General features: G+C 40.9%; 1 protein-coding gene across 1 annotated transcript; it reads left to right on the plus strand.

Moving 5' to 3' along the window:
- Positions 1-3,184: 3,184 nt before the first annotated feature.
- Positions 3,185-25,200, plus strand: kcnk18 (potassium channel, subfamily K, member 18; the record flags this gene model as incomplete). The annotated part of the gene is made up of 3 exons (XM_079230205.1): positions 3,185-3,416; positions 6,397-6,537; positions 24,377-25,200. The coding sequence occupies 3 exons, from the start codon at positions 3,185-3,187 to the stop codon at positions 25,198-25,200; spliced, it is 1,197 nt and encodes a 398-aa protein (XP_079086331.1).
- Between the last annotated feature and the right edge of the window lie 1,332 nt (positions 25,201-26,532).

Genomic DNA, 26,532 nt, shown 5'->3' on the forward strand with positions numbered 1-26,532 from the left:
TCTATGATTATTAAAATCAAGCCCAACAGCCCTGTAATAAAGTTGGTTCAACTATGGTCATTATTGTAACTGTGGTTAGATCACAGCCTCTAATGCATTGGGATAGTGTCTCATTGAAAAAGTTCCAGTTCTCCATTATAAAACATCGATTACATCATTAAATTCATAATGTAGTGTCAGACCACAAAATCAAGCCTAAAGGACAAATGGCCTTGAATGCGGAAATTCGCGTAAGTTCACTTCCTATAAATTAATTTTTAATGAACTCAGTGTGATTCATTTCACCATAAACTGGGTAACACTCAACTAGAATGCCTTGGTATATTCAATAGTCTCGACGTATTTACACAAAGAGGCCCCAGTTGTTCTCTGCCTCCCAGTTGGTCCTCACATGGTTCACTAAATATAGAAATCCTGCAGCACCTGTTGTCCCTGGTGCTTGAAAAGTGCAAGACTATTTGTTTTAGAGATTTAAGTGAGCTGTCCAAAGTTAAATGAAGTAAAAGTAAGAATGATTGTGACCTTAGAATGACCCTTTCACATCTACATGGGGAGCAGGTCCTCTTTCTGTGACAACAGTGAAGTATTATAATCACAGCACAAGCCTGTTCTCCCCTTTCTGAGAACATCTGGTGAGTCCGTGCTCATGACTTGTGATGATTATCTGGTGATAGCAATGTGCTTTCCTTTGCTGTGACAAGAGTGTGTGGATGAAGTGTTTAGTTATTTAATTTTTCTCATTTAGCAGCTGGCCGTATAGCTAGCTAACGTATAGCTAGCTAATGTTAGCTTGCTAACTCCACATTGTAACCATGCTACTGTTACACTGGTTACAGAATAGCAGGCTGGTGGCCGGCAGGTCTTGTTCCCGCTAGGAGACTACAGTCAGGAGAACAAACGGATGCTTGAGTTGCTTCAGTGAAGACGGTGTCTCTCCGAAGCTGGCACCCGCTCACCTCCCAGCCCAGTAGTTTCCCAGTACAGGAGAGTGAGGCGGAGGGGCAGCGCAGTATCTTGTCTCATTTGTGTTCTGATGAAAGTAAATGTATCAAACTCAAATGCATGCAATTTATCTCTTTACCAAGCTATTGTACCTTCCATCTTTATCGACGGTGCGTCAATGGTTTCATCTCTCAGCCACCTTGCCCATTTTTTTTGCATTTTTCTTAATGATACAGAAGGTGGATTTACACTTCAAACCAGTGGTCCATACACAAATGATTGTAAATAAAGTAAAGGCCCCCCAAAAAAAGAGAATTTCGGTTGCAGAAGGCTTATCCCACCACTGGCTATAACTCAGGATGTTGGATGGATGGAATAAACTGGAAGAATGAATTAAGTTGTTATGTACACTGTAACAAGATTACTGTATAATTTACAGTAACTTGCTGGTAGCAATTAGCAAGCAAGTAGCTGTACTATATTTTACAGTATGCTTACTGTAAAATGAATCACAGTACCCATGGAATACTGTAGTCATTTTTACAGTAATAATCCCAGTACCGTCATTATTACAGTAGTTATCAAAATACTGTACTTTGTCATCACAGTAACCGTGTACATTATACAGCAAATCACAGTTTACTGTAACATGCAGCACTGTATTCATTTTCATACTGTAAATGAATACAGTAAAATAATTTAATACTGTAAAATGACACACACACACACAAGCGAGGGGGTTGGGGAATGTGATGAGCAATTTTATGTGTTTAAATGCCTAGTGTGGAGGATATCATAAGATCTTAAGGCAATCAGATGTAAAACACAATATTTATGATTGATTAAAGTTGTAAATCGGTCAGATTAGACCCGAACACGACAGGAGGGTTAAGCTAGCAACTTTATAGCTGCTGTTGCAGAGTCTGCTCTGCCATGTAGCTCAGAAAACACACGCCATGTTGTGCTGTGTAAAAGTCTGACCTGTTGTGTAGTTGTGGTTCACCTTCAGTGGTGCTCAGTAACGTTACTCGTGCCACGTAGTGCCGCACGGTAGCTAACGAGAGAGAAAAGAGTCAAAACTTCTCCAAACGGAGCTAGCCTTAGCTAACGAGCAGCAACACACACACACACACACGACGATTGCGTCACATATAAACGATTCCAATTAATTTACAAGTTACACTAAATGCATGCCATTTATCAACTATATGAAGCCAAATGATTTATATTACAACTTAAAGTGCAAATACTACATATTGGTAATATTAGTAACACTAATGTTAGCTTACTAGTGCAGGAAAGTGTCTCTACTTCCCTCTTAAAGTCACGTAGTTAGCGTTACACGGTAACTTTACTTGAGAAGACTGTGCTGTCTGTAATTAATGTACATTTGCAAAATGCTGGCAAAAAGTAAATATGAAGGAATAATAATGAGCTTCGTTACCTTGCTGTTGCTGAAGTTGACTCTGGTCAGAAATGTTGGAGCTCTTGCTCCAAAATTGTGTTGAGAGAAGCAAGCGTCCATCGGCACACAACGATATAGATACTGTCATCAACGGAGGATAACAATGTTGTTTTCTCCTCTGGCCGCGACGCGTGATAGCAAAACGTAACATCTATGTTGAAAATAATGCTAAAACGAATTATGGTGTATTGCTGAAAAAAGAGAAACTGCTCAAAATTACTGTATTGTGATTCACAGCAACATATATTTACAGTAAGATTTACCTGGGAATGAATTTTGACCATGATGCATGAAGAATATAGCCATTATGCAGTTATATTACTGTGAAAACTACAGAAACGTGTAACAGTGTACTGTAAGGAATTGTGTGAAATGTTTCCATTTTACAGATTGCCTGCTATAATTGTAATGGGGTCACCTTGTTTTAGAAATGTCTGCAGCTTTATTTCAGCATTAACAAAACCTTCCTCTCGGAGGGTTTTGAAGATAAAACAATAATCATAAAAGTTTTCTTATAATGCTGGTGGTGTAAATGTTTGTCAGGCTCAGTCAGAGGATGTATTAATGGACTAGAGTCAATAACGGACTCCCTGGAGGCTTCATCGTAGTGTCTGAAATGCATATATGGATGATGTGGCGTTCACTGCCTCAGCAGCCTCTGCCCACATTACTGGAGCATAAAGCCATCCGACGGACGCACAGCCGCTCTCCACACGGACTGAAAGGACGCGGCGCAGGTGAAGGAGGAGGAAGAAGAAGAAAAAGAAGAAGAAGAAGATGTCAGTGGCACTGAAGAGAGGAATCAGCGCTAAAGCTGAGTCCAGAAAATGCGCAGGGCGTTTCTGGCGGCTCTTTCCTCACCTTCTGCTGTGTCTGTCTCTGGTCGCGTACGCGGCGCTCGGTGCGCTCATGTTCGAGCACATCGAGGGAAAGAGCGGGTCCTCTTCCCACCACGACTGTTACGTTGAGTTCCTGGGTGAGATTGTCACGACTGTTAAGAACCTCACCGGTAAGTGACCACAAATATCTGATATCACTGCGCACTCAAACTTTTAAAACTAACGTATGACATTGGACTTTTTGCAGATTAAACATGTTTCTTATATTTTAAATTACAGAGCTACCAACTCTCACGGTTTCGCCGTGTGACACACGCTTTTGCATGTTTTCACACGCACTCACGCTACACAACCAATATCTCACGGCAAAAAAAAAAAATCTGATTTTGGGCCGAGGCGCGTTCGCTCCTTTTCAAACTCCCCGACGATAGATGGCGCTAAGGAGCGCATCTGTAAACCTATTCGCTGCATAGACATCCTGGCCGTTTCTCAATACCCAAGTACACAAGTACGGACTTGTGAACTTTTGGAGTCTGGACTTGGAGTCTGGACTTGGGAGTCCAGACTCTCAAAGACAGGAGGACGCAGGACGGTCTTTCTGCAATTGGAACAGCAGCTGACTTGATGACGTCACCACCTCAGCTGTTGTTGTCATGAGTAACTCTGATTCTTCACTGTAAAGTATTTTTACAGTCAAACAAAATATGACAACCCTGCTTTTTTTGTACTGGTTTCACAGACATACACATATCATTGTATATATATATTGCGTTTATAAATATGTATTTTATATAGATATACATATAGATATACATTATATAGATATAGATATATGTGTATATAGATATAATATGTTTATAAATGTGTTTTATATATATATATATATATATATATATATATATATATATATATATCTATACACTTATATATTTATATAGATACACATATAATTGTAGATATAATATGTTTATAAATGTGTTTTATATATATATACTTATATATTTATATAGATACACAAATAATTGTATGTATTATATGTTTATAAATATGTATTATATATATATATACTTATATATATACACATATAATTGCAAACAATTCGGTCAAAAGTAATAAGACACCGCTGTAGTTCAAAGTAAAAGTTAAATTAAAATCTTAAGTTATAAACCATAATAATAATAATAATAATGCATTTAATTTATATAGCGCTTTTCTTGGTACTCAAAGTCACTTTACACAGCATTACAATGTCCTAAAAATGATGTAATAAAACAAGTATAATAATAAAACAGATACAAAATAAATAAATAAAAACAATAAGAGCACAGCCATACATTACCTTAACCTTTCCCTCAGTCAAACTGATTTAATGTGACTGTGAATAAATAATAATGATTGCTTAAATCCTCGAAACAGAATTATAACTCATGTTTAATCGATACGGAGACATCGGAGCCAGCGGATCATTTCAAAAAGTCCAGCCGAGATCAGGCTGCTGTCGGCGGGCAGCAGAGCGCTGACGGCCCGGTGCTGCGGGGCTCACGGTCCCGCGAGCAGGACCTCAACTTGTCGCCGTATCTTTTTAAGTCGGCCGATTCTTGAGAAAGCGACCACAGATTTGATGCTTAAACAACTAACTTCTCGCCTGAAAACATCCTAAAATTACATTTTGTGACTCAACAACGGTAGAATTCATAGAATGTCAACTTTCAGTTATGAGTTTTCTCTTCCGCCATTGTTCCCCGTTTGCTGGTCCGAAATGCATTCTGGGATATTGGCTCTCTCAAGTACGCTCAAGTCTGCTCTGATGCATCCCCGGTAAAATGGGCGGATCAAGTCGCATCCGGGCATTTTCTCCGTTCTTGGCGAGAAGCGGACTTTTGAATTGGAACAGTACTTGGGCCGCGACTGATGACGTTTCACGAGTCCACGAGAACACAAGTACAGAGAAGAACGCTGATTGAGAAACGGCCCCTATTTACCCCAAAGAGTCCCGAAGATAGCAACAGAAGAAGATTTTCAAACAGACACAACCGCGGGAGAAACTCAGGAGGAGCAGAGACTAAGGCAGACCTGGGCATCTTACGGCCCGCGGCTCTCCAGTCTGTCCCGCGTGAGGTCAATCAAAAATGAAACATAAATAAATAAGGTGCACGCCATGAATGCAATACAAACGGCACTGCTTTTACTTTGAAGGCGATTTATTTATGTGTGCGCGCTTATGCAGCCTCACGACGGGCAGTGTTGCCGACTTGGAGACTGAAGTGAAAGCGTATTGTTCTGCAGTTTCTGCCGTGAGACCCCCGCCTCCCAAGGAGCCTCGCGCTGCAGTCTCCGCCTCCAGATTGAAAATTAATCGCGCAAAGCCGCCGCGGATCTGACCTGCGGTCTGATCCACTTTGGCAGAGCACTTTAAGTCAGGATCTTCACTCTTCTCTCAAAGAGGAGAACGTTCCTCACATGAGGAAAGATGCTCAGAAGATGTTGGTTCTCTTTGGATCTACCGACATGAGAACAAACATTCTAGTGATGAAGGTCAACAGATCCTCTCTCTCTGACACCTATTTAATGTACGGTTTACATTTTTGTTAACTTATTTTCATAGCCTTATTGTAACATGTATTCTTTCCAGTAGCAGCTCAAAACAATATAATTTTCAGTTTTTTAATAAAGTAATAACATTCATATTGAGTTAATTTAATTAAATTCAGACCATTGGTTCGGCCCTCCACAACGGTCCAAATTTCTCATGTGGCCCCTTGGGAAAATTAATTGCCCTAATTAATTGCTAAGGTATGTTAATGACATGTGGTTCCCAAGCGCTCTTTGGTGACGTGGTTGATTACGTTACTGTCATCTGTCCATCGTATAAAGCCCGCCCTGACAATTTGATTGGTCCGAACAATTTTTGATTTTGGATAATTTCTCCCCAACGGAGCAGTGCCAGACCAAACTTCCAGACCTCAAATGTTGTGGGCGGGGCTAAGTTTGGCTAAATTTTGGTCACCCCCGACAAAATCTCACTCCAAGGTTTTTTGAAAAGTTGGCAGCTCTGTATTTTCTTCAACACTCGATAATGAATTTGGACCGATAGCATACAGCACATCATTTGCTCTTCACTGAACATCTTAATATTTTCTCTTCTTTCAGTAAACCACACCTCAGATGAAGAAATAGTGACTGCAGTGAAGGTGAAGATGATTGACTTCAAGTCCATATGGTTTCAGAGTCCAGAGAGATGGCATTTCTTTGGCTCCATGTTCTTCTGCTGCACAGTATTCACAACAGTTGGTAAGTCAACAGGATTGTCATACTGCGAGTCGATGGCTCATATAAGAAGGTACATTATGTGTGTATAGGCTATATTTTTCTCATTGCATGTGAAAGTAATATCTTCTGTGCCTCTGGGGTAGAACGTAACCCCGATGATGTCTTATGCTGCGTTCACACCAAACGCAACACAAATTATTTGTGCGACCAGATTACATGCACAGACGCGACAGGTTGCGAAGCCGCGAAATTTCCGCAGCGCGGCGCGACTAACGCGTTTGAGGCGGCGCGAACAGAGCGAAGGACACAGCGCGAATTCGCGCGAGTTTAAATATCCCAACTCTGTCGGCAAAATCGCAGGAGTCATAGTTGCGTCAGCCAATCAGCGTTGAGAATCAGCGTTGAGAAGCTCCGCCCGTCATCAGTGCCGTCTTGCCATTGCTGAATCAAACTGCTGCTGCTACCCCATAAGTAGCGTCGGTAGCGGCTTCATTCAGACACTGTTTTTTAACTCTTTTTCAAGGAGAGAAGCGACACGCCCCCCTTTGTCGCGGCACGATTCTGCGTTTGGTGGGAACACCCTCGTTTCACTCGAAAACTGAAGCGGTAAACGCGGCGCAAAACATTGTGTCGCGTTTACCGCGGTAGTTTACTAACTCGACAATAAAAGTGTGTTCACACCAAAGGCGTCAAAGGGGGTGTGGCTTATCTCCGTTGCTTCTCTCCGTGAAAAGAGTTCTCTTTTCCGGTATCGACTATGGAATAAATAACCACTAGTTCTGCTTTATACTTGTTGTGGAAGTCCCAAACATGTCGGAACATGAAACGCCCTCGTGTTTGGGTTCATGACATCATCCGTAGCCGCACACAGCTCGGTGAATTTCACCGACTACTCCAGGAACTGCGTCTGGCTTATCTCCGTAAAACGGATACCGTTTCCTTCATCCACCATGGAAATAACCACTCGTTCTGCTTTATACTTGTTGTGTGAACTCCACATACGTGGGAACATCAAACTCCATGGTGTCTGGGTTCATAATATTATCCGTAGTCCCACAACAGTCCCATCAACAACTGACTCAGGAAAGACATTATTAAGTTGCATTATGGAAAATACTGGATCAAGCTTTTTGGAACTTGACCGTAGTAGAGAGTATTCAATTCAATTTCAATGTAGTATAGCCCAAAATCACAAATTATAAATTTGCCTCAGAGGGCAATATCAGAATATCTCAGAGTAGATAGAGATGAACACATAAATGCATCACTATATAATTCAATGATATAACATATATGTTTCTGAAATGGGCCAGAATAAATACTTTTACTTTTATATTATATATGTTGATGCTAATACTTTGGTACTTTTACTGAAGTAAGATTTTGGATGCAGGCCTTCTACTTGAAAAAGTATACATATTATCTTTAACTGTAGTATTGCTAGGCCTACTTTTACTCAAGTAAAATCTCTGAATATGTCTTCCTCCTCTGCGGATTTTCCACCTTAATTACTTCTTTTTTTTTAAACAGTATGGCATATAGGCTTTGTGTGTATCAGCAGTTGAAGTCAGGGTGTCGATACTGAGTGAATATTCAAACCAAATATTCTTGATGTCTTGCTCCCTCTCTTTCCTCTCTCTACCGTCTTGCAGCTGGTTTTCTGACAGACTTTATGACCTCTTAAATTTTTTTTATCTGCATCCAACAGTGCAAATAACAAACGTGTCGCTTCAGGGACTTAAAACACCAGCTTACACTCAGTAAGGCCAGGGAGGCGTGCTAATGCATTGTTTGGGGACTGTGTGATGTCTTGAGAGGTCGCGATGGTGAGGGGAGGCGTGGGTGCACAAATCAAGACGACAAGCAGTGCTTTATAACTCAAAGTTCTGTATTCAGATTCTTTTAGCAAAAGGTCAACTTAATTCCAACAAAAAGTCACGACACAAATCATTGTCTTTAACCCTTCGAGGTCTTCGAGCGCGCGCACGCGCTATACGATACTGCCGTTTTGAAAATATTCACTCAATCACGATAATTCTGCACAGAAATATGGTTCCACGTCTCCAAGATTTAGTTAAACTTCAGCTTCCTCTGCCTTTTGTCCGCGAGATCATATGAGATTCACACAGCAAGATAGAGCATTCTACACACCCAGACGTGTCATATGATGCGTACACAGCTTCACCGGGAGAGAGAGAAAAAGAGAGCAGGCTGGCTGAGCGAAGCTATACTGGAGAACGGCGCAGCTTCAACTATAAATAGAGCCTGAAGGAGTCGATCCCTGAGATGAACAGGACAACGCCAAGCAAAGGGATCCATTGGAAGATGGGTAAGTGCATTTACTGAACTTTGCAATAGCATATTTACGTTAGTAATGGGATCTGTAGCCAGATAGAGCTACTGCTAACACGAAGCTAGCGGGTAGCGAGCTAACGATCGCTAACGATCACTAACTGGGTTATATATGTCTACAGGCTGACTATAAGACTGAACGGTGGGTGCTCAAATATTGTCACGATCCCTGTTAACTTTCGTTCAGTGAACGTAGTACGCTTAGTAGTGTGGGATCTCTGTTATGTGTTTGTGAGACTGAAATGACCATGTTGTTAGGTTAGCTGCGCGCTAACCGGAAGTAGCGGTGCAGTAGCTAAATGGGTCTGAGACTGAACGGGGCATAATCAAATATTGTCACTATCCTGTTACTTTCTTTCAGTGAACTTATACTAACTATTAGTAATGTATTTTACAGAGAGGATTTGCAGCTGCCAGAGTCCAGAGGACAACATGCAGCATCGCTTTAGCCGCCTCCAGTCCGTCTCTGCCAAATCATCACTGCAGGCCACAACGCCAGCCACAGCTCATCACCTCACCATATAATAATAAATTAGATTTTAGACATTTATTTACATGTTTCTACCATTTTTGTATTCATATATTTCACTGCTTTTGTGTGCTTTTAAGACCTTTGGTAAACTAATTTCAAGCACCAAAACAGTTCGACCTCCTGAGTAAAGCTATGTTTTCACAAGAGATATAAAGATTTTCCAAAATCTAGATTACATTTTTCAGCTTTAGAGTAATATTTCTCTTTACACTTTTGCCTTATGACAATGGTGCCTCATTATATAGAGAGCTGAGATTGTTCTGCAATTTTAGATGTAAAACACATGGGTATCTATCATATGCAAGTGACTTTAAAAAGTGAATTTAAGAAATTATGTAAAATCAAGAAAATGACCCATGACTCCAAAGGGTTAACGTAACATAAAACTCTCTTTCTCCTCCTCCGTCCCGGCTGCCCAGCTGACTATGGGAATTGTAGTTCATTCACCAGATGCCATGATGGGTTTTTGGGAGGGGATGTACCTCCCATTGATGACGCCCCCTCTCATGACATCACAACTGCCATGTCACAGCCCTGTGCGTGACAATCACTGAGGGTCTAACCTGACCAAATCGTAAAAAAATACTTCATGGTAGCAATATTTTCATGTTATTATAATAATCGTTAAGAGTATGCTCTGTGTGAGAAGCACACTCCCTCATACACATCAAATGTGATTTCCTCAGATGAGTGCCAGATACGCAGTTGTTTCTGTATATCACTCATTTCCCTACCGTAGGCTAATTCTGTTGAATAACAAATCTCTTGGAGCTTTCATAGACAGGATGGATGGTATGATGAGTAAATTGAAGCCTGTCTCCGTCAAGCGTCTAGCTACCTCAAGCTCGAAATAACTATCTGTATTGGTGTTTTACAAAAAGCTTTACCATAATATTGTCATGACCGGATAATATCATTTCATGACCGGATAATATCATTATCTAATAATAATAATATAATATAACTAATTCCCCCAATGACCTCAATAATGTTTGCCGCCCTTCAGTTGTCAATAGGTATTATATTCTAAATGTCTGTGATGGAATGAAACTAAGAACATACTCATGATATGAATATAAAAAGTAATACTATAAAGCCTTAGTTACAAGTTACTTTACTTTTATATATTGTATCAATATATAATATATTATTATAGGTTAAGCCACCCAGCAGTATACTGTATGAAGTAGTTAAAACGAGTTCAACCGTAGCTGCATCAATAAAGAGATGAACACATAAATTAGGTTCAAGTTCAGTTCAATTGTCTACCCCCATTTGATTTGGATGGTTTTTCCTCACACGGACAACACTCTAGTTGTCTTTCAATATAGCCGTATCTAAGACTAAGTATTGAACTTGTGTTGTATTGGTTAATCTTTATTAACAAGCTAAATAATCAAATCTAGACAGTGACATTGCTGTCAGGAAATGCATTTAAAAAAAGAAAAGTACCAATAAAGTCAATGGATTTAACTCCAGACGTTCTTTGCTATTGGTTAAATCCAACGAGGCTCCTCGTAGGCACCCGAAGATAAATCTTATTCACCAACCCATCAGGAGGTGGAATTCACACACTATATAACTCCAGTGCACCTGCTGTGTATCTACCTTACCATTACTATTTCTTTTTTGTACATGCTACAACCTCTAATGCGCTTCGCTATCGGTAACCACTGGAGGCGAAGGCTGTCATGGATTTGATGTACTCCCAGTTAAGAGTGTAAGTCCAGATCAGTTTGTCCGTTCCCTCTCAGATACCAGGCACTGGCTGAGACATACAACAAGACGCCATTTCCCTTTAGATATGACAGCCCGACGGCAGAGATGGGAGGCCTTGAAGAGGCCAGACAATGTACTTTCAATGAGCAGTAGCCTCATAGGTAGGAGGGCGTGGAGCAGACGGGAGCACACCGGCTGAGCAAATGTATCCTCCCCAGTGGGGGTGTGTTGCTGAAAACAGTCCAACTTCTCTGCTAGCGAACAGGTTGACCAAAACCACGGGCATATTGAAGCAACTCTGTCAGGAAGAGGCCTCTAATGCCAGGCTCTCAGGGAAGAGTGCACTCTTAGTGATGATGACAGTTTGGCTCCGAAATGTGGCATCAAACAACCAGACTGTTCAACTTCATGAAGTACTGGAGCAAGAATCAGCCAAGTTGTCTGCCGTCTCTGTCTCTAAGAGGGTTTCAGCGCAGTTTCCACACAGTTAAAAAAGAAAAGACGTATTGTGACAATTTGACTTGTCGAGGGGTGCCAGCTGGGTGTCTCCTCCTGGCATCTAAGATCGGTCACGTTTTACCGAACTCAAAATCCTACGATCCATAACCAACAATAAACCAACTGAAAACTCCACGACAAGATTTTTTTTCATCCAGGTAAATTCTGTTTCTGAAAGTTCAGTTCAACTCGTGAAAAACAAGCAAAGTTCAATTCAGTTCTCTTTTACATAGCACAAGACAAAGCAAAAAGTTACTCACAGACTCCGTCAGTCAGTCTGAGAATCCAGTCCGGGTTTTACCGCTGGGTAGTGGGTGAATCACTGGCTTCTGTAAACAGCTGAGGAGAGTGGCTTTCTAGCAATACAGGAGAATGAAGTTGAGTTTAATGTTTGAGGGCGGATGAATAAACAGTATAGAAGGGATTAAACAAAAACATGGGCAGATCCATTATTTACCGCATGTGTTCTAATTTATTTTGGGGCGGCTGTAGCTCAATGGGTAGATGGTCGACCTCAATGCTCAGTGGATAGAGTAGTCCCTGCTTCCTCCTCCTGTCTGCGTGTCCTAAAGCAAGAAACCAAACCCGAAATTGCTGCCCACTGCTTCTAATGCTTAGGATTTGGGGATCTGGGGTGGCTGTATCCTCATGGTCGTTCTGATACCACAAAGTAGCCGGTTCGATCCCTGGTCTCCCCATAGATGTTGAAGTGTCCTTGAGCAAGACATTGAACCCCCAGTTTCTCCCCGGACGCCTCACGGCAGCACACTGCTCCTTAATTACTAAGGATGGGTTAAATGCAGAGACCAATTTCCCCAAGGGGATTATAATAAAGGATCATTTCTTCCTTTCTTTCTTGTTAGATCCAGACCTCAAATTGTATGTATGTACCTGTTTGTATGTGACCATTGAAATTAAGTTTTCTTGTGAACCAGAAAAACACAAAAGGAGGTGCTTGAGGGCAACACCCTCTACTGCATCAGTGGAGAGGCTGTAAGAATGAGTTGAAATGAATGGGAGATTGGCAAAGCTCAATTCTCACAATCTGAGCCATCCTATGAAAAATATTCAACACAATGGTATGTGAAGAGTAGGTTCCACCGGCTTAAACTCGACTCCCAGTATCAGTGTTTTAAAATCGACAACTCATGTGGGAAAAAACTGCAATACGTGACATACCCCTGGGGATAAAGCTCACGCCAGTTTCTCCTTTTGACTGCCACAACCAAAGTGTTTCAGTAATGCTCAAGCAATAGAGTGGAAATAGGGGGGGAAACGACTTGCCTTAAAGCGGGAGAAAATGAACCGACCAATGGCGCCATATTTCAGTGATAAAACTCCCTCTGTGACTGTGCACAATCACCAATGTTCATTCTTGGCCTGGAACATTTAGGGCACAAGAAACAGTGGAGGATAATATTGAAAAGAAATGGAACAAATTACTCGCCTTGCTTCATCATCACAAGAACAGTAGCCCAGGTTAAAGGCTAAATGTCAGTTATAGAATCAGTCGATCATTAGGGACCTAAGCTGTCACCCAGTATGGCCTTGCATGGTATGGCACAGTAGCACTCGGCGTCCTTCATTAGGAATCCCTGTCCCTTCATTCACCTCAGCTGAGTTGTGAGGCAGAAGCAACACCATCCCCTGGCGGGATGCCTCTCATCAACATATGCCTTGCACACATGAAATAGCCTGTGTATTTGTTCAGCAATGTGGAAGTGCTCAGGTTGCCCTTTACCGGTGTAATGAAGCATGGGGGGAAGGAATGGGATTGAGAAGCTGGGGATGGCCACATACATCCGGCAGTCTACCCTCATTCATCCCACTTCATTCTGGGAGAGAAGAAGCAAGTTAGGTGTCTCTAATCAACTTATGTATTAGGGCCAAAAGACAGCCGGTGCTTCAGTGTAGTTCAGTAAACTCTGCTACTTTAAATCGACACATTCCGCTCAGTCCTGACACCAAAAACCTGGTGCAGTCGAGGGAATCTGATAACCTTACCTTGACCGCTGTCGATGGATGTTTGCACTAGCGGGTGTTGCTAGCTGAGACAAATGTCTTCATGAGCGCTGTGTCTGCGCTAGTGTTTAATAGTGTGTAGTCATTACCTACTGATTGGGCAGTGAGTGCAAAAATCTCTATCATGGTGCCGGGATGGAGCCTTGGTGGGCCGGTTACCAAATTTGAAGAGGCAGCTGTTTATAGCGTTGACTGGCTGGTAAACATAGTGGAGCATTCAGCAGCTAAAGAGATGGGATTTCCCTCAGGACTTAATGGAAGACAAAGTAGAACTAAAAGGAGAGTAAATAATGGATTTACATTCATCAGGTGGCGCAAACATGACCCCACATTAATGTTCTTTGTCTGCTGAATGTTCTGCCTCCAACAGGTATTGTGAACTTGTAGTTCTTCTTCTTGCCTATTGTCAGGGATTGGCTAACATGTTTCATGAAAATAAGAATCTCCAGACTCAATTTCTGCCAATCTATTTCTGAGCAGAGGTTGGTAACCAAACAATAAGAACCACAAGCTTTTTATTTGATTGATAGTTGATTTGTTAGATGATGTTTGGCTTGCCAGCTGTGTTACATGGTTTTTGTAACTGTCACACTGACATTTGCTGTCAAAAACTGACATAGCAGTTAATTTTGAAAACCCACCTATTTTTAGGCCTCGGAAATTGGATACCCAATCTAAAAAAGGTATATCTCTGCAACCACTAGGGCTATTTGAATAATACTGGTGTTATAATAAAAGAGTATAATTAGAGTTGTGTGTTCAGATGTGTACATTTCAGTCTATATGTTACTGGTTATGAGTAAATGAAGAAGTGAATAATGCAGTTTTTATAGCAATATCTGCCATAGACCATATGGGCTCCACAGTTTTTACAGGTTAAGTCCTTGCCTTATGTATCTGAGCAGTGGCTCAGAGGTAAGGTGGGTCTTTTTCCAATTGAACCCCACATTGGTGTGAGTGTGTGTTAATCAGCACTATACTAGATCAGATGGCACCTTGCACGGTATCTGCCATCGGGCATGAATGACTGATTGTTGGCATGTAGTGCAAGGCCTTTAGAGTGGTCAGAAGACGATACATCATATCCACCACAACTCCCTGGACATCCCAAGATACATTTACAAATGTGAACAGACTGAGAGCTCGAGGATGTGGAGGGTGTAAAGTGCTTTGAGAGGTTTACAACCTCTCAAAGCACTAGAAAAGCACAGTCCAGACTAGAAAAACACAGTCCAAGCACAGTCCATTTACCATTTAATTTTATCGGCTCGGAGGTTCTTTTCTTTACTGCTTTTTGAGAAATGAGGAAGTGAGTTTTAAAAAACTCAAAGGCTTCTAGATCATCATCCACGGGTCCGATCTAATACATTTAAATGGCTAAAGTACTGTAAACCCTTGTGAGAAGAGAAACGATGGACTACATTTAAAAAAATAGATTGTTATATTTTTATAATTATGTAATTACGTAAGCTCCTCAACATGACTGAGCAATGATAACGTTTCACTATTTAACTAATTTAGTACCCTTAACAACGGCGGATTTTGTACCACGGCTGTAACCATAGAGACTGTACGAATCTTCCAGTAGTGGAACTTCACTGTTTGTAAAGTATTGACCTCGCGAGCTGCAAAAAAGCAATGGGAGTATTTTTAAATTTTTGCTTCTGTGTTTCGAGGTCCTGCGATCTCATTGGGCCTCAGACTCATCTGAAAGCGCGTCAGATGACACACACTGACGGAGACGGTCGTTTGAAGTACACGACGGTCATGATGTGAGCAAGATTCAGGTCAAAATTGCTCATTTTTCTATTTCTGAACCGAAAAACATGATTTTTGGACTGAAAAGGCTTGAAAAAATGTCATTACTTGTGTTTATTGTGATTATTATTGCAGGTTTGGATGCTTTATGTCTTAATCTTTCTAAAGAGGTGCAGTATTACTCTGTGGCATGATGAGAAGGTACCGAAAATACAAGAAACTCGGGGAGCGATCGAGGAGTCATTTTTTGATCAGACTCTTGACTTTTGATCATATTTATGCAGAAAATAAATAAGGCAATGAGTTGCTGATTCTTTAGAGATCAAGGACAATAGGGGCTGGTATTCATATCAAGGTCATATGAGCTGTAGAACACCTGTAGAAGCACTAGGGTCCCCTGATCAGGGGACCTTAGGGCTCATGAGGTTAAGATAATCAGACATTGGGATTGGAATATGAAAAAATACAAAAATACCCTAAATAAATACTAAATAAATAAAATTAAACTAAACAACCAAAACAACAAATATAATGGTCTCTCAGGCTCTGGTAATAAATATTGTGCTTATTAAATATTTGGCACAGGAATATATTCATTATCAGGCAATATCATGTGGATCTGTTTCTCAACGGTTAGGACCTTTGTTGCAAAGTAACAACATGTTAACTATAAATTATATAAGTTCCAACAACAACATTCCTCTCTCATTCAGTTTAAACACAACATGTTCCTACTCCAGACTGTGACTGTGTACAATATGTAAATAGCATAACAATGATTGAGGTCATGACTCATGTCTAAATATCGTAGTTATTGTGACAGGCCTATTCATGTCCTGCCGCTTCACTGTTTGGTTCATAGCCAACAGCTGTTCTCCGCAAGAAAGCTCTGATCAACACACTGAACACATAATGCTCAACTAGCTGGAGGACATAGTGGAGCGTTTAGAAGCTTAAGAGACTTTTTTTCTCAGGAGTTGCTTGAAAAACTAAGCTACAGAGTGAATATTTAACTGAACACAGACATGACCCTGTAGTGTTTTCTCTTCATGCCAATGTGAACACAATAAATTATAGCTATGACAGCAAAGATGCTCAGATTATGTGAGGTTTCATCCACTGTCTAATGGATCCCAATAGTACTTATTCGATGTGTTACACGATCTCCTGAGGCAATAAATGGAAATCTGCCTGATACATTATGAGATATCTTGTGTGCAAACGGATAGCTTGGCCTAAACGGCGGTGGGAGAAGAAAGGGCTCCTAATACCTCTGGAATCATCACAATGGAATCTGTGCCTTACAAGATCTATGAGGATAACTGAGGGCACATTAACTGTAAACAGAAAAGCAAACTAATGCTACGGAAGTGCGTGCTCAATACATCAAGTAGAAGAAATTCTGCAGTTGGCTCTATAATACAGTATTTTGTATAATCAAAAGGAAAAACAAATGAAAGAGAACAGTTTATTCAGCCAAGTAACATAACAGAAGGGACAATGGAAATCCTAGAAACATCACAGTGTTTTCACAATGTGTTATGAAGAATCCCCTTTATTAGCTTACTTTATTGAGTACACTGTAAAACTTTTTCATGTAAAATTTTTATACAGTAATTTACTATAATTCCAAATTACAGTAATTTACTGGCAGCAGTTTCTCCTGTAAATTACTGTAACATATACAGCATCACTACTCTCTTATGGAAATACAGTAACTTGTTGTAATCCAAATGTAAAGTAAATTTCTAAATTATTCAAAAAATATGTAACATCAGGAAAAAGCATGACAAATAACAACTTACAATAAACAAGACAAAAGGACATATTCATTATAATATTTTTATTTATTACAATAGCCTGAGTTTGACAAAAAATAGCATCCAAATAAGAGATTAATTTACTTGAACAATAGTGTGCTTACCCAATAGCCAACTTCAATATTAAACAAAAAATAATGCCTGGTTGAACATTGTTAAGATAATTAAATACAAATAAATACAAAAATAGCCCTTACAAATAGCAATGTGAAAGAGTGAGACACAATCATAGATATGAAGTGTGTGTGTGTGTGTGTGTGTGTGTGTTTGTGTGTTTGTGTGCGTGTGTGTGTGTGTGTGTGTGTGCTCCATGGACAGAGTTAGGGTAGTGACAGACTCATACAACAGCCCACTTGAAATCCATGAGCTTCCTCAAGAGGGAGCACACATGCGGCTTCAGGGATGTCACTTTCTTTTGCACCGCTCTCTGCTCTTCTTGCTGATCACCTTTCCCTGACGTGCCTTTGTCTCTCTGGGTTGATTCCAACACAGCTTCTGGAAAGGATGGCAAGGTAGAACAAAAATAAATAAACGTGAGTCAAACCACTTCTAAACTGTTGTTAATGGCCACCACATATTGTTAGCATAATCGTTCTTTTTCCTACTTTATGTTTGTAATGTATATTAGTGTAGATATATGGAAAAGTGGTGCTATATTTATTGCTAATACTTATACTTTCCTTAGGTTTTTATAAGTGTCACATCTTTGGAATGTGCAAATAACATTAAGGGTTTTTGATAACTTGACAATTCTTGTACATAAGTAGACATCTCTATTACAATCACGGTGTTTCGCCATGTGGTTGTTTTTAGTACTGCAGTTACGTTATTAGGCCACTCCAGGGCTCTGTGGACAACAGATTAGTTTATTCTGGCCAGGAGTTAATCAAATGTATTTATAGTGATTGTAACCTAAAGCAGTGATTGGTAGTGCAATATTTGGGAGGGAGCAACATGTAATGCTCACAGCTCAGAGTTGAGGGGGCAGCGGTTGAAGCTACTTATGTCTCAGGGATAGAACTTGACTCATGGTTTTAAAAGAATTACACCGCCAAACTGCATGATGGGTAAATCCCGCCCAGTCGCACAGGAGACTTTTCTGTCTCTTCCTGTGTGAGGTTAAGGCCTTCAGGAAGAAACTCTTAACGTGTCTGGTGTGTTCTGTAGTACCTACTAGAGAGGAGAAGCTGGAATGAGTTGTGTCCAGGGTGAGAGGGGTCTGCATGGTGCCTTCTCGATTCAGGACAGGCTGGCAGCAGTGATTTTCTCCGCTGTCCTGACTGTCTGTTGGGGGTCTGTTCCTGTCCTGTTTGGTGGCTGATCCCCACAGTAAAGAACGTGCAGAGAACAGACCGGATGATTGCAAAGCAGAACTGGATAGCAGCTTCTGAGGCTGGTGGACTTTTCTGAGCTAGCTGTTCTAGTCCATTTTAGGTCCTGGGAGATGATGGGTCCAAGAAACCTGAAGGTATCCACAGCAGAAACGGGAAACCCCTGCAGAAGAAGTACTTGTTGACAAATGCATGAGAAATGTGTAGATATCTGTGGATCAAGAGCAGCATGTTTATAATAAGCAGTGTGTTGTGTCCTTCCTGTGCTCCAGCTTAAGCCCTTTTCTTCACACTCTGGTTGCTTCTGTGTGCTCATGAAACATTTGCTTTGAGATTTCTCCTCTGCTCTTGGCTTTTTTGTGTAATACCCTGTCAAAAATCCCATGCCAGGTGTAGTGACATCCAATGAAATGACCCCAGGTGCTTTCACTTTTCTTCTTGGAGCATCCAGAACAGGGTTTATCCACTTCAAGAATGTTTTTCTTTACAACTTTTGGAATACAATTCCTGTTTGTAGTTTTTATTTTACTATTATAACTACACCGGCTACTATTACTGGTGCCAACTTTTTGGATTTGCCATACACTGACAAGGATGCCGTGAATCCATGTCAGATGACAGCTGGACCCAGTGAGCGAGCCATTAGCTTTCTAATGCTCGCTAAGGCGCAGACAGTCACAGTCCAGTCTGCAATTGTAGATATCTACTATATATAACTCCTTGGAATTATTTCTAATTAATCACATTGAGCTTGTGTAGACATTGGAAACAGCCCACACATCATCCTCGTGGAGGAATCTGTCCCACTGTCAAATCATTGAGTGTTTGAGTCTTCGCAGTCCTTTTGATCCCTTTATGAACCCTTTCTGCACGTCTGCATTTCTGTAGACTTTGGCTGAGTGAAATACCCACAATTTAAAACAATGTGGTTTTAAACAAGGGGTGAAGTCGGAGACGTAAGGAAAAATAGGTAAACAAAAACACAAACACGGGTTTTCAGCCTGGCATATTACATTTACTCAACAACATTAAGGATTACAAACAGGATTAAAGATGGAACATGAAATCCCATGAAAGCATAGGAATGCACATCTTCCGACCACACAAAGCTCTTTCACACTACATGTCATCATTCACCCATTCATACACTGATGGGAGGAGCTACCATGAATTTACCACCTGTCCATCAGGACTAACTAACATTCACACACTGAGGGAGGAGCTACCATGAAGGAACCACCTGTCCATCAGGACTAACTAACATTCACACACTGAGGGAGGAGCTACCATGAAGGAACCACCTGTCCATCAGGACTAACTAACATTCACACTGATGGGAGCAGCTACCATGACGGTACCACCTGTCCATCAGGACTAACTAACATTCACACACTGATGGGAGGAACCGTCGATCCTTTGAGTGACCCTGCTCTACCAATGACCCACAGTCGCCCCAACTGATTTAAAACAAATACCCACAATTGTACTTGATATGACATAACTGATATGTGGCTGCATAGTGCAGCCCTTAAGGTATTTCACACTCAGCCGTTTAACAGGTGACGTCAGATAAGTCCCTCAGGGTTTCGGGTTTACGGCTTCAGGGGGGACATTAGGATTGGACCATAATTCAACATGGATATCGGATCACAGCCGTTGCTGACCTTGTTGTATATATTAGCAGCTGTTGTGTAGTTAAATTCAGCATTTTATAATTGTACTCCTGCTGGAAGAAGCAGCTGTTATTGGAACAATTAGTGAGCGGTGTGTCCAGCGGCGTCATCAGCCCTACGGAGCAAACGTTTGAAGTCACGGTTTGTGGCTTTGAGGAGGGCGACGGACACAAAACAGAGGACCTTCCTTTTCTTAGTAATGCTTATTTTGTTCTGTACAACTATTGTGAAGTTCACACAGAAACTGTAAAGGACAGGACAGCAGAAAGTCTCTACATTTTCCATCGCAAACTAAAAACACACCTTTTTCGACTACACCTTGAATAAGGAAAATATCACCGTAGTAGCACTTTAGTAGCACTTAAATAGTACTTACTGATAGCACTTTGTAGTTTAACTTTGTTGAAGAAACTGTACTTTCTTGATTCTTGTTCTGAGTTTGTACTCATGGTTGAATAAGTCGCTTTGGATAATAGCGTCAGCTAAATGAAATGTAATGTAGTGTAAAGGAGCAAAAGTATAAATGCTCTCTAGTACGACGGAGACTCTAGCCACCAGCCTGCTAGTCTGGACGGAAATCTGTTTTAAAACGGTGCTTTTATTCGTGTAAATGTGGCCTCTGTGTCTCTGTGCTGTCAGCTGACTGTGGACCAGTTGCAATAAAAAACAGGGTGCTTTAACGCAGGGTTGTCAATTTTAACTAAATAAAATAACTAGCTCTGATGGAGGCCGGCTTACTGAACATGATTTGGTAATAGAGCCGTTTTTAAGCTACAGTGTCCGCTTATATTTATTACAAGAGAATATTCATGAAGCAGTAATTTAATTGTTTACAGCAGATGGCCACAATTATATTAATATATTGTTGGACCATTTATAATGCACAAAAGCCTTACAACGAACAAATTTACTGTTGGCTAAAAAAGTATCTGAAAGTTAGACCATCGTGAGACACCAAAAGTTGCCTCTAAAAAACTATTGAACTATTTAAAACTATTGAATTTGTTATGGGGTTCAAAGCAGGGGGGGTGCTTGATTTGTAGATTGGCATCCTGGAAGTAGTCTCACCTTTTGTCATATTAATCAGGAATAGTATAAACATAAGGATTCCTATGGTTATAGTAGGGAAGTCTGCCTGTTGCCCAACACTTTGTTCCAGATCAAGACATCTCAACAAGTACAGAGCGAAGTGTCATAGAGTTTAATGAATATATGGATATTCATTTTACCCTGAAGGATGAAGCCAAATAACCTCTTATGGCTCGTATTGTTTTGATGGAGCCTTCTCCTTAACTCACTCGCGTTGCAGTCATCGGTTGCCTTGCTGTGGTACTACTCTTTCTTTTAAGCCATTTTCATATCAAACCATTTCTTTTTTATTTCAGTATGACCCTCGGTTGACACAGCATTAACAGCACTTTTCCCCATTCTTTGGCTTTTCAATTCAATTCAATTCAGTTTATTTTATATAGCCCAACATCACAAATACAAGTTTGCCTCAGGGCTTTACAATCTGTACACATGACATCCCTATCCCGAGACCTCACATCAGATCAGGAAAAACTCCCCCAATAAAGATAGTAAAAACCCTTTCACAGGGAAAACAGGGGAAGAAACCTGAGGGAGAGCAACAGAGGAGGATCCCTCTCCCTGGATGGACAGAAGCAATAGATGTCATGTGGCCAGAATGAATAACGTAATGGAGTTTACAGCACATTCAATGAATATGACAGAAATTATTCATATAGTGAGTAGTAGGCATGGTCCATGATCCAGATAGCCACGATCCATTAAGCAGAAGGAGGTAGAGAGGAGGGGCATCAGCAGGGCCATGGCAGCTGGCAGGACTGGTTCCAGGCCGGTTCCATCAGCAGGGCTATGGCAGTAGGCAGGACCGGTTCCAGGCTTTAGCAGGTCCCTTAATTTCACTGCTGACGCAGTATCTCTGAAAGCATGACTTTGCGAACTGGTAAAGTTAAAAATGTGCCATTTTCATCAATGAACCCCTTCCAGACATATGAAGCAAGTTGTGTAGCCTCATATGGCCTTATATGGTGTTATTGGGGTGGTAATTTACAAGTGAATGCATGCTCATTTACATCCACCATGTTTATGCTGGTTATTTACACAGTTATCTGAAGTCAAGAGTGTTTGTTGAATCTGACGTTGCACACCCATGCAACATCATAGGATATAAAGTAAGAGAAAGCTAAGATAAGAATACGGAAATGTTCTTTTTGGCCCATTGTTGGTTGCTGTTTGTTTGGGATTTTAATTAAATGCAGCCCAACACACGCTTCATCCTTCTGTGGCCTCTCTGCTCTCTCTATACCTTTCAGAATCTAAATCTAAAGAATCCCACATACCTTGAGCCTATGTCTGCCAAGGAGTTTGATAATGTGGTGGTGTCTGACCTGTTCTAATTCTCTTTGCCGACGCCCATAAATGTCCCGAACACAGCAGAATAAGGTTGTTTTTTCGCAGGTCGACGCAGTCAGGTGGTCGACCACTTTGGTTTAGACTGAAATCTCTCGACAACCATTTAATGGATTGTCATGAAATTGCGTACAGTCTCCCTCCCTCAAGATGAATGTAGTGCAAACATCAGCATGATAGCATTTAGCTCAAGGTACCACTGAGTTAAAGTGCAGTCTCACAGACAGGCTGTTGTATTAGCTTGGAAACCCATTAGCTACACATATATCTTAAGATCTTCAATAGTTTCCTTTGCTCATATTCTTTCCCCTTATAAGTGATCCATTTGTAAATAATTTTCCTTATATTTTATATAATTTGTTCAGTAAATTATTATCTATCTGGAGCTACCTTTTTGTGACAAGTTTGATGCGTAAGAACCTTGTGAAGATAGATTAGTATGTCTGTTAGTTTCAGATACATGATAAGTGGTGAAGGGAAGCCAAGTAATGGCCTAGCAGCATCAGGAAGCCCACAACTCACTGAAGAGGGGGCACTCTCAGATGAGAAGGCTTTTTACATCACCACAAAAAGCTTATTAGAGGTTGGTAGAGGTTAGAGGTGAATTGTCTTCTGCGTTCTCCTCATCGTCCGCATAATAGTTTTCATACATTGTGTCATTGTAAGAATGTACATTGTTTTGAAAAAGTAGCATTTCTTGATTGATTGTAAGGTGTGTATTTTAAGACCTACATGGCCTGCATTATATGGCCTCACAGAGTTATCAGGCTGAGACATAATAGATCTTCTGAGCCCTCTGACAGGCAACACCATTCTCTAACCCTGGACTAATGTACCTTTACCTGCCATCCTACTCTCACCCAAGCAAAGAGCAGCTACTCTGCAGTTTCAACCTGCCTTATATCTACATTATATCTGCTTAAACTAAACCTCCATGTTCATTGGCAGTTCAATCTGCATGCCATGCCATCAGTTGTCCTACCAACATCACTGTGACCTATACCTGGTTCAAGTAAACGTACCAATAGAAACTCTGCTGGTAGTATGTTTCACTAAAGAAAAGAACTTGGTGAGTAAAGTGTACAAGCAGGGAGTTTGGTGAATTTCCCTGTTGAAAACCTGTGGTTGTGGGATTTAGAGAACATGCCTATGAAGCCTCTTCACAATCGGGAATTGGAGAATAGGCGTACCGACCTCAAGTGGAGGCTTGTGGTTATAGATTAATAATATATTGTTAAAATGCTATTTAAATTGTACTGGATATTTGAACTTTAACCAGGCTGCCAGCTCCGGGTCTGAAAAGTGAAGCCAATGTGAAAGTGCTTTCCACCTACATTCTCTCATATGGCCAACAGGGGCCGACTCCAAAGTGCTCAAACCGATGGGTGACGTCACTGTGACTATGTCCACTTCCTAATATACAGTCTATGGGTGCAAGTCTTCCAAATTGTTTGTGTAAACTGCTGCTCTACAGAGCACGTGATGAAATACAAAAAAAAGAAATGGTGATGAATATTTTTCAGAATTTGAAATGTACTTACAACATATTAAATATATTTAGGCCAAGTTTTTTTATTTCCAGGACCATTGATCAGAACCATTTTTTTTTTTTTACAATTTTGAGTGTTTGTGTAGATTGTCCTTAACCACTACTTGAACTAATCCACAGATCCTACCATTGTCCCTGTTTCAAAGTAAGTTTCTCTCTTGTTGTTGCAGGCTATGGGGAGATCTATCCGGTTACCTCGGCTGGTAAGGTGGCGTGTGTCTTGTATGCCATGGTGGGCATCCCTCTCATGCTGCTGGTCATCCTTGATGTGGGAGACTTCCTTGCTATGCTGATGTCCCGGGCCTACATGCGCATTTACACCGTCTGCAAAATCCTCCGCTCCCGCACCTGGTCACCGTGGAAGGCTCAGAAAAGGGCAAGGGATTCCAGCCACCCGTCCCTGGATGATGGTACCTTTATTTACAGCCATGACATTGTGATCCATGAGCCCCTCGACATCCGACATGTACTTCACAGCCAAGCAGATGTACGACAAAAGTCCATCCAACTCCAAAACAACAAAGAGATCTTTGAGAAGATTCTGGCCAGGGAGAATTTACTTAGAAAGAGCCCACTGCTCAGGACCATCTCCTGCCCAGAGCTGGACCGGCTGCCGCTACCACTCAAGGGATTTACCATTTGGGACTTCACAGGGTTAGGGGATGGAATGGAAATGCTGGATGTACCCTTTGTACTGATTCTTTTCATCGTCTTTGCCTACATTTTTTTTTTTGGTTTGATTTTGCCGTTGTGGGAAACAGAATTAAAGGGCTTTGATCCCTTCTACTTCTGCTTTATCACCCTCACCACCATTGGTTTTGGCGACATTGTGCCAAAACACCCTAAGTACTTCATGATTACCTCATTCTTCTTCATTGGAGGCATGGCCATCATGTCCATGTCTTTCAAGCTTGGCCAAACACGAATTGTAAGCTGCTACCGCCAATGCATTAAGTTCATCAGCAGGGGAAATGTGGAGACTTTCAAAAAATGAACATAATGACGAAGTAACCAAGAGATTCTCTGTCTCACGTCTTAGAGTTCTACAAGCTGGTTTTGACACAGTTCCAAACCAGAGGTCTGTGAGAACTTTTCCAGTGTGTTATTTGTGCTGGCTCTTCAGTTATAAGCAAAATCCAAAGTTTGCATGTGCCAAACGCTTTTGCCCAATGAAGGAGGTTGATATTCAAAATGAGTTTAAATATCTTACCATGGAATGAGTATTAGTACTATGTGGTACTCTAGCAATTGTTCTGCCTTACCTCTATAGAGAGGTGGACAAATAGTCTTGGATTTGATTACAAGTCAGAACTCAGGATTTCTGCACTTTATCACTAAAATGACTAAAATGATGCACTACTTGAAGGTGGATTTGTCTCTGTACATAATAAGGTCATCAGGACATGGCTGACTTCAGTTATTTTTTTGGATGCATTAGCATGTCAATCCCTTCAAAGATAGTGTGGTGATATGTTGGCAGAGACAGATTTCTGTTTGTTGTCGTGGTTTAGTTGACCATTAACTGTGCTTCTACAAATCTGTAGCTTGTTAGAGCCGTAACTCCACAGACAGAGCGATCCAACCCTGTTTCACCATATGTTCAGGTACTTACCACAATTGGATTTATGGATTCGTGTCCCAGTCTACCATGAGTCTCATGCCCTCATCAGATTATCACTCAGGCACATTTGTAGCTCATGATACCTCTAGTCAACCCACTGCTGTTCTAGAGCATGCCAGATGAGCCCCAAAATGGGCCACACCATCACTAGGGAACAACCAATTGCACGGCTTTAGGGTACATTACACAAACCCTCCCCGACACGCGCTATAATTTATGCACAGTGACATTTATCGTGTTTATGCCGGTCATTTACAGAGTTAGGATTGTTTGCTGAATCTGACTTGGCACACATCTTATAAAACAAGTAAGAGAAAGTTAAGATAGGAGTAAAAATACATGGTTTACATCTGTGTCACACATTTTACACTTTATTTTGCATTGTAGAAGTGTTATTATTTTGTTGCAGTATACATGCGATATATCATGTGTGTATGTATATCTTGGGGCAGCTGTGGCTCAGAGAGGGAGTGTGTCAACTTTCCAATCAGAAGATCTGCAATTCGATCCCGGTCCTCCAGTCCATTTCAAAGTTTCCTTGGTAAAGACACTTAACCCCAAGTTAAAGAATAACCACAGCATCTGAGTTTAACCACTTACAATAGTAAAAGGATATAAAGTGGTGGACTAATGTGCATAATGGAAAAGGGTGCATAATGGATAGATGGATCATGTGGCTTTCTCTGATCCAATTGCATCCTGTAA

Source organism: Taurulus bubalis (assembly GCF_910589615.1).
Source record: "Taurulus bubalis genome assembly, chromosome: 14".
In the NCBI taxonomy this organism is placed as follows: Eukaryota; Metazoa; Chordata; class Actinopteri; order Perciformes; family Cottidae; genus Taurulus; species Taurulus bubalis.